This window comes from Octopus bimaculoides, chromosome 3, assembly GCF_046866305.1.
Source record: "Octopus bimaculoides isolate indiv1 chromosome 3, ASM4686630v1, whole genome shotgun sequence".
Classification (NCBI taxonomy): domain Eukaryota; kingdom Metazoa; phylum Mollusca; class Cephalopoda; order Octopoda; family Octopodidae; genus Octopus; species Octopus bimaculoides.
Genome location: NC_142930.1, coordinates 83,884,265 through 83,897,199, shown reverse-complemented (window position 1 = coordinate 83,897,199; position 12,935 = coordinate 83,884,265). Strand labels below are relative to the sequence as shown.

The 12,935-nt window shown below is 34.2% G+C and overlaps 1 protein-coding gene across 8 annotated transcripts in view; it reads right to left on the bottom strand.

The window, feature by feature from the left end:
• Positions 1 to 3,051: 3,051 nt before the first annotated feature.
• LOC106881021 (F-box/LRR-repeat protein 20) overlaps positions 3,052 to 12,935 on the bottom strand; it is a 433,574-nt gene continuing 423,690 nt past the window's right edge. For all 8 annotated transcript variants that reach the window (XM_089349339.1, XM_052966259.2, XM_052966263.2 and 5 more), the window contains 4 exons: positions 10,164 to 10,208; positions 6,950 to 7,006; positions 4,720 to 4,932; positions 3,052 to 3,277 (listed from right to left, as the gene is read on the bottom strand). In XM_089349339.1, the coding sequence (XP_089205465.1) occupies positions 3,170 to 3,277; positions 4,720 to 4,932; positions 6,950 to 7,006; positions 10,164 to 10,208 (423 nt within the window). In that variant the 3' untranslated portion in view covers positions 3,052 to 3,169. The remainder of the gene's footprint in view (positions 3,278 to 4,719; positions 4,933 to 6,949; positions 7,007 to 10,163; positions 10,209 to 12,935) is intronic.

Below are 12,935 nucleotides of genomic sequence, written 5' to 3'. Positions count from 1 at the left end.
CCAGTTTTTAATTATTTTCAAAAGTAATTGAAATATAAACAGTACATTTCATTAGAAATATGTTAATGATTTAAATAAATGGAGACAAAGAGATTTAGAATAATACTTTTTAAAATCAAACTTAAGAGAAAATTACTTCTATTTATCTTTCAACAGAAACAGATTGGTGAAATGGTTTTGATATGACACACATGTACAAACTGCTAGCAACCTTGAATGAAGAAAAAGAAACAGGATTGCAAGTTTTATAAACTATGATACAATGTCCAGCAGTTGATTGTCTGCCAAGGATCATCTACTCAACATTACCTATATATATTATGTAAATGAGTCATGTTAAACAGTATTTAAGATAGCATATGAATATGAGTAAAGAACACTCTAAATATGAAATGAATAGTTTACGAGCATCATGTCTAAGTAAATATTTAAATATTTATCTTAGTGTGTAAAAAAGAAAAGAAATATTAAAATCTTTAAAATAATGGAGGTGACTTGTTTTACAGTTTTGCTAAATTTCCAATAACAGAAAATACAACCAAAATAGTTTGAGAAATTTAAATAACTCATGGCTATCAAATTTGAGTGCTACCAATGGGAATGGGCAAAAATTAACCAAAAATCTTTACAGTCACAACAATGTAAAAACTAATCTACAAGGAAATGGGAAAATAAACTGTAATTAAGAGCCTTATGAAACAAAATAAAAAATTGTTCGGAGGGGGAGGGGTCAATGAATTATATTAAGGACATCTAACACAGATTGTGTAATTATCTAATAGAAAAGAAGGCAGTTTATATAGAAGAAAATCTTAAATTCGTATTTAACTTTTTATTAGTTTAGATTATACTATTTTACAAGTTTCAGTTACTGGACTGTGGCTATGCTGGGGGGGATTACCTTGAAGGATATATTTTTTAGTCATATCATCCTCAATATTTATTTCAGTTTGATTATCAATTTATCAATATATTTATTGAAATAAGTAAATTAACTTCATATATACACTTGCTATTATGAGCCAATGAGGTAGCCTCAACAAGGTTGGTCGACCTGAAAGAAACAGCAGGCAAATTAATGTAGTCTTGAAGAGATGACAGGATGGCCAAAGCTGGAATGTCTTTGATCAAAGGTTTGCTCAACTGGGGGGGTCAAACAACATTTGCTATCAACTGTTTGAACAAGGAAACATTCACTAGGCTTGATCCTTCAGCACACTCAAACCAAGCAAGAAACAGTTGTTGAGCCAATTTTGATATTTCAAAAGTAATAGTAGCAACAATAAGAAGAATCAGTTCATTAGCCACAAAGGCAAAATCATAGAGAAAACAAGACTAATAATTGTCATAATATATATATATATATATATATATATTCCACAATGCTTGTGCAAACTACAATAGATATGTGTGTGTGTGTGTGTGTGTGTGTATATACATATATATATACACATATATAAATTTTGTAGGGCATTCAAGGTTAGGATCTAATCTGAGATCAAATACTATACCAGGTAATACAGTCCATCTGTCTTTCCCTTGATATAACTTTGTTATAAGAGGGTTCATTAGTGTCTCCTTTCTTGATATCTATATGGCAATTATTTCGGAATAAGTTCAAGACAAATACAGAGTTAGCCTTTTATCACTAGGCAACAGTCCAGTCATAAATACAAGAAAGACTTATATCTTTCAGGATACTATCTTGCCTCCTTTCCTAACCCATAGAATAAAAAAAAACAGCAAAAATAAAAAAATAAAAAAAAAGAAAGAACAAAAGAGAGAAAGAAGAGTAAAAGATGTAGGAGCAATAAAATAACTAGGAATAAAGGAGGCCAGATATGAATGAAATACGAGTTTGTTGGTTTGAATATTAAATATATAATTTACTGTTAAAAGCATGTATGTAAACAACCCGCATATGTAAATTTAACAATCAGGCAGCAGACATCATTTTCACTCACACACATCATGCAGCAGGCCCCTGAAGTAATCTGATCCACTCTAACAGACAGGTGAGGAAAAAAAAAAAGAAAAAAAATCATTGGATTGTAAGTAGAGAGAAAGAGAGAGAGAGAATAAGTTGCAAAAGAGGTGTGGAGAAAAGGAAACGTATAAGAGGAAGGAGGGGGAATCACGGCAGATGGGAAATAAGATAGGGGTGAGGGAGTGACATGGTGGGAGAAGAGGTCTTCCTTTTTCTTCCTTTTCTTCTTAGAATGGCAACTGTATTTCTGTTATTTGTCCTCTGCAAGCAACAAGTCTCAGCAAACACTCACCCAGTCCACACCCAGGTAGAGAAGAAATACAAGGTTGCTGCGCTAGTGGCATTCCCTTGCAGTTGTAGCACTTGCTGTTTGGTGACAAAAGGTTGTCGTCCTCGGGTGACGGGTTTCTCGACGTAGATCCTGTGGCATCACTGAGCTTTGTGTTTTCCTTCCACTTGTGCGCGCATTCATTCATTCATTCATTCATTCATCCAGTCGTATGCTCGTTCATTCAAACCATTCATTCATGCTTGCTACAAGTAACATATTTATATAGATATAGATAGATTCACATACATACATACAAGTGTATATGTATGAATGCGTGTATGTATGTGTGTATGTGTATATATATATGTATATATGTGTGTGTTTGTGTGTGTGGATATATGTGTGTGTATATACACATACTCGTGTGTGTATATATATATATATATATATATATATATATATATATATATATATATATATACACACGCACACATACATAATATATATCATGTGTGTGTGTGTGTGTGTGTGTATATACATATACACACACACACACACACATACTTATATATACATAATCATTTATAACTCTATATATCTTATATAATTATATATATATTTATTAAATATAATCACATTTATATATATATATATATATATCATATATAATAGATATATTCACACACACATATACATGCATACTGTTATACATATATACACATACATAATCATAGGTGTGTGTATATGTATATATATATATATATATATATATATATACACATATACACACACACACACATACACCCACACATCATATATAATCATATATATATGCATATATAATTACATGTTGATATAAGTAGAGATTTCATCACAGTACATCGTTGGTCAGTAGCTTTGCTAGCTAACTGTCAAAGTATTACACAACAGCGACAATATCTTTGTCGCCCTCCCCCAACTGATGGGGGTGGTGTCACTGGTGCAAAATATGCATGAACTTTGATGGCTGGCAAATGATTCTGTGAAAAGAAAGAAAAAAAACAAAAACAATCTTAGTGTTACAGTTTAGATAGATTAGAACAATTCAAATTTTCCTTCTTAATTAAAATCTTACTGCTGGTGACACATGAAAGGCACTCATTCCACATAAAGGGCACCTGTGTTGGTGACATGTAGGAGGGAACCACGCTGGTGATGAGTAGAAGGGAGCCATGCTGGTGACATGTAAAAGGCAGCTGTGACACGTAAAAGACACCCATGACACATAAAAGGCACCTGTGCTGGTGACATGTAACAAGGAACTGTGCCAGTGACTTGTAACAGGGAACTGTGCTGGTGACATGCAAAAGACACCCAGTTCACTCTATGGAGTGGTCAGCGTTAGGAATGGCACCCAGCCATAGAAATCAAGCCAAAATTGACTGGATCTTGATATAGTTCTCCAACTTACCAGTCTAGTCAAACCATCTAACCCATACTAGAATGGAAAATGGATGATGATGGTGGTGATGATAACGATGGTTGTGATGAAGTGGTGACATAATTACAGATGGTACAGCTCCAGATGCTTGGAAAGCCTCACAGGATTTAATGTTGGCTTTTTTTTCATTTACTAGTTTCAGTGCATTGGAATATAGCTATGTTAGGACACTGCTCTCAAGAGTATTGTATAGTATGGTTTACCCACCCACTTTTTCTGCTCCTTTGTCCTATTTCTGTCTCCCATATTCACCTTGCACCTAGACCTCAAGTCTCTCTCTAGAAAGGGAAGCCATGTATTCACTTCTTCAACGAGATACTTGTTCACGTCCTTCAATCCTACTTCCACGTCCCTCAAAACTATACCTCTCTCAGTTGAAGAGGGTCTTGTTCTGTTGGCACTTAATGACTACACCAATTCTGGTGCCACAAAATATAAAAAAATAAAAAAGCACCCAGTACACTCAGTGAAATGGTTGGCATTAGAAAGGGAATCCAGCTGTTGAAACCTTGTCAAAGCAGACATTGGAGATCAGCACAGTTCTCTGGCTCTCCAGTTCATGTTGAGCCATCCAATCTATGCCAGCATGGAAAAGGAACAATAAATGACAATGGTGGTGGTGGTGGTAGTGGTGATTATACAGGCCCTACTATTTAATTTTATTGACAGGTTTGTTTTACTAGCTTCAAAAAGATGAAAAGCAAAAAATACAAAAAGGTCAACAGAATACCATTCATATGCAAGCTTACAATGAAATAGCATAATTCATACTGCATTCAGCCACACAATTGTTGTGTCATTATTCATACAAAGATACAAAACAGTAGCAATAAGTAGCAATAATCTACTCACAGACCTACCACTCAATATCAAAACTACCATCTACACACAGACATATCATCCAATATAACCATCTACACAAAGAGCTATAATCCAGTATTGCTATACAACCATCACAAGACAATTATCCAACAAACTTACTTTTAATCTGCGAATACCAGGTTTAGTGATTAATTGACAATCATAGAGCTCTATTCGCTGCAGGCACTGGCAGCCAGTCAAATGTTCTAGGGAAGCATCCGTGATAAGAGGGCAGTTGTCCAGTTCCAAGACAGATAGGTGTTCAAGAGCACAGGCACTTGTGCCTAAATGACGGATTCCATCATCAGTGACAAGTTCACAGTGGGAAAGACTCTGAGAAGAGAAGAAACAAAAATATAGAAATCACCACTACATTAACAGATATTGTAGCTGCTTAGATGCAAATCATACCTCGTTCTGCAGAAGGTATTCCAGGTATGACCAAGCAATCTTCTATTAATGGACCATGTAGACATAACTACATTTTCAAAGGTTTCCTTCTTCTTTATGATGAGAGAGAGAGAGAGAGAGTGGTTAAAGAGTGATTTAGTTATTCACTCTTGAACAGTTCCTTCCCTAGGAGTTAAAGTAGATGCCATTCCAGGATGACTTAATCAATTAAACCTATTTTTAGAAGATCAAATAACCAAATAGAGGTTCCCTCTGGATGGTTTTAGCATGTATTAACATGTACCTATTCTTTCATCTAGTATAGAATTGGAAATACCTGCAAAGAGAACTACCTCACCCTTCCAATTTTGCCTCAATTTTTTTTTTTAACAGAAGATATCCTTTGACTCTCTATTAGGAAAAACAGTAGATTGTTTTTTGAGTTTTTTTTTCTAGTACAAATGTCTTTTTTCGTGTGTGGGGCAGTTATAGTACACAAGCCAAATTATGTTTACTGAATGCTTATTTCTTATCTTTATCATGTCAACATTCACTGTTGCAAGCATTTGAATCAAACCCCTGGCTCTCTCTTGATCCACGTTTTTGTTAGAAACATTGATCATGGTGAGCATTAGCTGCATCAATCATATCAGTTTTTGGAGAACTTGTAAAATAGCTCGGACATATCTCTTCTTACATCTCCTTAAACTTACTTTAGATCTTCCAAATCATTCTAATTACATTCTTCATTAACTCTTGACCATCTCCCCAGGCCAGTGGCATGTAAAAAGTACCCACTACACTCTCAGAGTGGTTGGCATTAGGAAGGGCATCCAGCTGTATAAACTTCACCAGATTGGATTGGAGCCTGGTGCAGCTGTCTGGCTTGCCAGCCCTCAGTCAAACCATCCAACCCATGCCAGCATAGAAAATGGATGTTAAATGACAAAAACGATTCCATGCCATCTATCATACTATGAAACACTAAAAACTTTGTATATAAAAATGCCACTGAAGCAACAAAATAGTAAAATCTTTAAATATTACTGCAGGTTTAATGGTTTTCTACTTTTGTAACCATAAAGGCATTTCAACTATCATCTAACTATCAGCCCCTAAATATAGGTTGGAGATTAGTAAAGTATTTATAAAGTTTTTTTATCAAAATCTACTGCATAGTGTTATTGCACAGCACAGTAGTGCCACTAAGTCCACTTCGCCCATTATCAGGAACAGCTCAGATATCCTTGAAGGAAGAAGAAAACCTTATTACCAATGAGAATAGGTGACAAAGAAAGACAGGAGTAGACTGATATTCCTGCTCCTGCAGCAGTCAAAAACTGTTGAAGTTGGATCGATAAATGGAAGAATGAAGTCTTAAATGCTTTTTTTACCTTTTTTGCTACGTTTAGCCAAGTTTAGAGAGTGTTTGACAATTAAGAATCAGGTAAAAAATACATAGTATATAAGTCTACTGCACTGTGATGATACTTGTCTTGAGTCGATAGTCTCAGTCCAGTAAGCTGTAAAATGCTATCATAAGTACTGATCCATACTGTAAAGTGTTTCATTAGGAGTTCAAAGACTTCCAATGGACAAAGAGAAAGCAGTAGGATGTCACTCCTCAACAAAGCATCACATTAAAATCTTTCCAACCATCTCAGTTATATACAGCTTGTAATTCTGATCAAGCAACATGTGAGATTTATAGTATCCAATAAAATGTCCCAGATTAAACTCACAAACATCTAACAATGAACAACAAGGAATTCTACAATACTGACAAAGTTTTTGGTGCAGATCTAGCATTTGCCAAATAATCAATATCTTTTTTTTCTTTTTTCTCCTTATCTTTTTTTATTATATAATCCTCTTTAGGATTAACAATGGCCGTATGGATAACACAGTTTGTTTGGAAACAAGGAGAAAGAATGCCAATCAATAAAATTCTCATACTTACCAGTACTGTAAGACGCGGACAGTTCATAGCTAAACTTGCTAATGTAGCATCTGTTATCTGAGTTTAAAAGATAAAGAAACGAAAATAAAAGATGCTTATTTTATATTCAAATGACATGTTTTAATCATGTCCATAAAAATGTTCTCCATTCAAAACAATAAATCTGACAATATTAAGTTTCTTATCAGGACAGCAAGTTGCCAGAAATGGTAATGTACTTATTGTAATTTTACTGCTTTGCAATAACATCAATAATAATAATAATAATAATAATAATAATAATAATAATAATAATAATAATAATAATAATAATAATAATGATAATAACAACAACTAACACAAGGTCTCAAGGCATCAAATTATAATAAAAAGTTACATAAACACTTGAAGAAATGCCCGATATATTAAATACCAGTGATGATTCAAATTAAGAACAAAATGACATAACTAAACTAAATATCGCATGTCTCTATGGTTTCAAGTCAACATAAATAGTTATTATAATTAGGTAGAAAAGTGTCACAATGAAATGCTTTTACAGTATTTTGTTTCAACCTTTTATGCTGTAAGCTCAAATTTCTATGGAGCTGATTTGTCCTTCATCTCTCAATGACTGTGGTATTTATTCAATCAACATCTTCGTTAGAAAACTTGCTCAGATGTCTCATCAAAAACAAATTTATATTATATAGATACATATGTATCTCTTTTTAATAGAGTTCTTGCACTCAAGCTACATGCTTATATATGTGTACACATGTGCGTGCGGATTCATACACACACTCTTGTATAAGGATACACATAAATGCTATCTATACATCAGGTTCTGGATAAAATCTTAACACTCTGTTACCTACCCACTAGGAGCTAATTTCACAAACTAATTATGGAACTTGGCTAACAATTTTCCCAATTTTTCCAGCTAACTAATGCAGTTGTTTAACCCAGAGTCAGTCATAACCTTTATTCCTTTTCTTAAACACTACTTCACAAATATCTCCTTTGTTTTCTTCTTTATCTTAGCATTGTTTTATGATTGATTATCACATGGGTTTGGTGGTCAGCTGTTTTTGTTTAGCTCCAACTCAGTGTTGACTGAGTAGATCAGTGGTCATAAGTATTCCAACCAATTCAGCCATCATTTTGACAGGCTTATTGTACATGATCTGATACAGCCTGACTTCATTAATCTTTTTGATACCAATCTATTGGCAACTGACTCCTGAATCTATGATACAAATTCCCTGTTTTAAACTGACCTAAGTTAAAACCTTCCATCAGAGTTTTATAATTTATGTTCCAAATACCAGATTAATTAATGGCAGAGTTACATTACTAAATTTTTCCATATTTATAAAAACTAACTGAATCAAAGACAGTGTTTTCCAACCAAAATATGATAACGAAAGATATAATTATATAGAGTGATTCATGGGAGATTTAGCTGTTGTTTTTAGCAAGTTGAGGAACAACAGAGAAACTCCTTCATTAATTTGCTGGTTGAATGGATGGTTTCCAAGTTTCATAGTTTCAGGCATTTCACATGAGTCATTACAGCACGTGTTTTGTGGCTTTAATGCCTTTTCCAGAATCAATCACTGATAATGCCCACATACATGCACGTACAAATGTTTTTCATCTCAGCAACGAGAAACAAAGAATACAAAGGCAATGGACTGTTGCCAACAGGCATCACACATTTACTGATAAATTTGATTAAACCTACAGATATGCAATCAAACAACTCTGCCTTTATAAAAATTAAAATCAGCATCTCTGTAAATTGCTGAACAAGTGTGGGCAGTGGCATCAAGAAAATGAGGTATCAAGAATATGATAATGGAAGAATAGAAGCAAAAACAGTTTACTACAAATTCATCCATTGCTTGATACCTTTAAGTATGATTAATAATGAATTAAGGTTGATTAAAATTGACAATGAATGTTTACAAAGATAATGAATGGATATATCAATGATGAAAGGTTACACCTGATAAAGGACTGGAGAAAGATGAAGACTGATGCAACATGATGGATTAGAAATAATGATTAATAGTTGCTGGCAATTAATAAGTGATATAATGATGATATTGGATAATGGTTGATGACACTTGTTTGAATCTATGTTCTAATTCAGAAAAATCTTTTACTTTCATTACATACATTTCTATAAAGTATGGTGTAAATCAGATTAATTAATTACCAATCACAGCTTTTATTTAATGTTCAAGTTAGTCAGAAGATGAAAGGCAGTGGTTGGTTGGTTGGTTGGTTGGTAGGCCATGACCTGTAAAAGCGCTGTTGAAACTTGGTAATATTAATTCAATATCTAGCCTGAACATCTTCAGGTCCAATATCTGCACAGAAAACTTTGCTATGATTACTTTCTACATAGCCACAGAGTGAACTTTGCTAAAGGTAGCCAATGACCAGGTGAGGGTTTTAACTAAAGATAGCATGTAAAGAGCCTACCAACTAGAGATATTTTATCAGATCTGATTAACCAACAAAATGCTTAGCAGAATAAGTTACTGTGAAAGAACACAATGACAATTTGCAAATTCTAACAAATCTGCATTATGTCAATGGACTAACTGTCTTACAACATTTAGTGTTGTCTATTTGCTTATTGAATTCAAATTGGATCAACTTTACTGATACATACTTAAAATGTATATATGTTGAAAGCCTCACTAAACAGCAGTATTCATCTTGAGAAAATATCTCTTATAGCCATATCGAGTCAAAAGCAGAAGAATTGCAACAACTGGTAAAGGTTGCCCAGCACTGGTGGTGAAATTGCTGGATTCAGGCTTCACCACCAAATATCCATGTCAGCTCATGTCAACATTGACCACTAGCTGATAGAGTTAAAACACTGATTGAAAGGTCACTGATATTGCATTTAACTGCCAGGTTGAACAAACATTCATTATTAGTGACAGAACTAGAATTACTTCAAACTTAGTGATCTGTATACATATTTAAAGTGTACATATGCTAAAAGCCTTTTAAATAGCAGGTATCCATCTTGAGAAAGTATCTCATAGATGTATAGTGTTAAAAACATGTCCTCCTACACTGATAAAAATTAAACAGCAGTCATGTATTAGTGTCAACTTTACAAATGTGTGAAGTTGTGGTACTGTGAGAAATCATAATCCCTACTGTGTTGTCGTGGTTTATCATTAATTAATTTAATATACTAACATACCAAAACACATTCTTCTAAATCCATTCGCTCCAGCATGTGACAACTCTGAAAAAGATAGAAAAAAAAAAACAAGACAATAAATAAAACCATAATCTTAATAAAATTTCTATACTTCATATTGAGTTACAGTTTTGTTTATTTGTTTCTCTTTTTGTTTGTGAATAAATACACACATATATGTATTTACTTGCCTGAAGATCCTGTGTGCTTTCAGGTAAAGCTCAGAGCAGCAAGAGGTTGACTCAACCCAAATAAAATATTAATCCCCACCATGTTACTGAATTTGCAATTTTCCGATAGTTAATACTAAACGGATATTTCCTCCTATTTGTTAGAAGGCGCATGCACTTACACACAGATATATACACACACATGAAAATGTATATACCTATGTGCAGCCAAATGCCCTTCCTATTGCCAACCACCTCTTGTTTCCAAGTGAGATAATATTTTCTTTCCTATCTGTTAGGAAATGTGTGTGTCTATGTTGGGAATAGAAATTTCCCTTATGAATTTTTTTACACACTGGCTTCCTGATAAAATTCTTGTAAAAGATTTTTATCCCTTTTTGAATTTATATTATATATATATGTTAATTCTCTAAATGAAGTATTAACAGTAACTGCACGATAAAGTGTAGTATATTGCCACTTAAGTGTGGCTGACCCCTAGGGGTGGATGTTACTGTTGCTTTTAGCCCCAGGAGGACATCTCCTCCAGCTGGCTTATCGACACACTACTGTGTCCTGTTTGCCAAGGGAAGTTATCCCTCTCACCATGACCTGTAGCACGAACGGACCCGGGTTTCAGGGTTATTTCCCTTCGTCGGCGTTCGATAGCCAAGGATTAGTGGCTATCGAACACCGACGAAGGGAAATAACCCTGAAACCCGGGTCCGTTCGTGCTACAGATCATGGTGAGAGGGATAACTTCCCTTGGCAAACAGGACACAGTAGTGTGTCGATAAGCCAGCTGGAGGAGATGTCCTCCTGGGGCTAAAAGCAACAGTAACATCCACCCCTAGGGGTCAGCCACACTTAAGTGGCAATATACTACACATTATATATATATATATATATATATATATATATATATATATATATATATATATATATATATATACACACACACATACAGGGTGGGTCAAAAGTAGTGCTCAGTTTCTGCAAAGTTATGCCTTTGTTGTTTTTCAGGTTATTACTGGTTACTGAAACTGCATCAAGTTGTTAATACTCTTTGATATCCCAAAGCTGTCGAACAAGTGTTGGGAGTCAAAAGTGTGTCCCAACTGAAAAGTCATACATATCAACCCTAAAACAAGAATTGTGCCACTACTTTTGACTCACCCTGTATATATATATATATATATATATATATATATATATATATATATATATATATATATATACAGGTATAGTGATGCAAACAGGCAAAATAGAACTCAAAATATGAGTACATGTATATTTTTATTAGTGTCTAGCAGAAGCAGCAGAGTGATTCCAGGTCAGAGAGTTTTGTGTGTTAGCATTTATCAAACTACTTTGATAAGTGCTAACACACGAAACTCTCATACCTTGAGTCATTCTGTTGCTTCTGCTAAATATATATATATATATATATATATATATATATATATATATATATATATGTATATATTCCTTTTTCAGATATTGCTAGTAATTGATCGAGTCACTGCTATAATCGGTGTTTCAACAGTTACTGATCCCCCCACCTCCAAAAGTGTCTCTGCAGTGGTCTCATGAAACTCTTTCCAGAATTCCTCATGAGAAGTGTGTGAGGGTGGCCATGTCTCAAGCTCATGCATGTATGCATATTCGCAGTGCTGCCTCTAAGTAATGTATTATATGTGCAGTTTCTTTTTTTTTTTCATAATACATGAGCATGTTATCAAAAATGAACCTACACACATCCAGATGTAGCTAAATGATATACTGATTGCCAACCTCCAGCCTGTTGTTAATTTGGGGCCCTAGTCTGTTTATGAGAATAGCTTCCTTAATTCTTAGATAACCCAAATTTCTTCCATTGGCCTCAAATGTGACAGTTATGCTTTTGTCAGTGTTCCTAGCTAACTGCCCCATCCGTGACACAGATTTATGCCAACGGGTAAATGTTGTGTATAGAATACAATGTAACAAATGCAACAAGTTCTATGTGGGTAGAACAACAAGACCATTACATGTCTGCATCAAAGAACATCTGAACGCGAGAGCCTCCTCCTTCAGAAAACATCTAGACAGATGCAGGAACACTGACAAAAGAAACTGTACATATAATACATAACTTAGAGACAGCACTGCAGATGTGCCAACACACGAGCTTGAGACATGGCTACCCTCATGCACTTCTCATGAGGAATTCTTGAAGGAGCTTCACGAGACCACTGCAGAGACACTTCCAGGAAAAAAAAACAAAAACACTCAGTAACCATTGGAAAACCGATTATAGCAGTGATTCGATCAATTCCTAGCGATATCTGAAGAAGGAAATTTTGTATTCCGAAATATTATTATTATATCAGACAATGGATAATTAAATTATAACAGTTATTAAGTCCACTCTACATTGTTGTGCTATTCAGGATACATTATATTTTACAAATGAAATTGAGATGCAAATTAAAGAAATCTCAAATACATCAGTATAAAGTGTTAACAATTCAAACATTCCCATGGAATTTTCAGTCCTCTATAGTTGTCTTGGTGTATAAGTTGACCTACTTTTTTTGGAGCTGTAAATTTTGATTTGAAA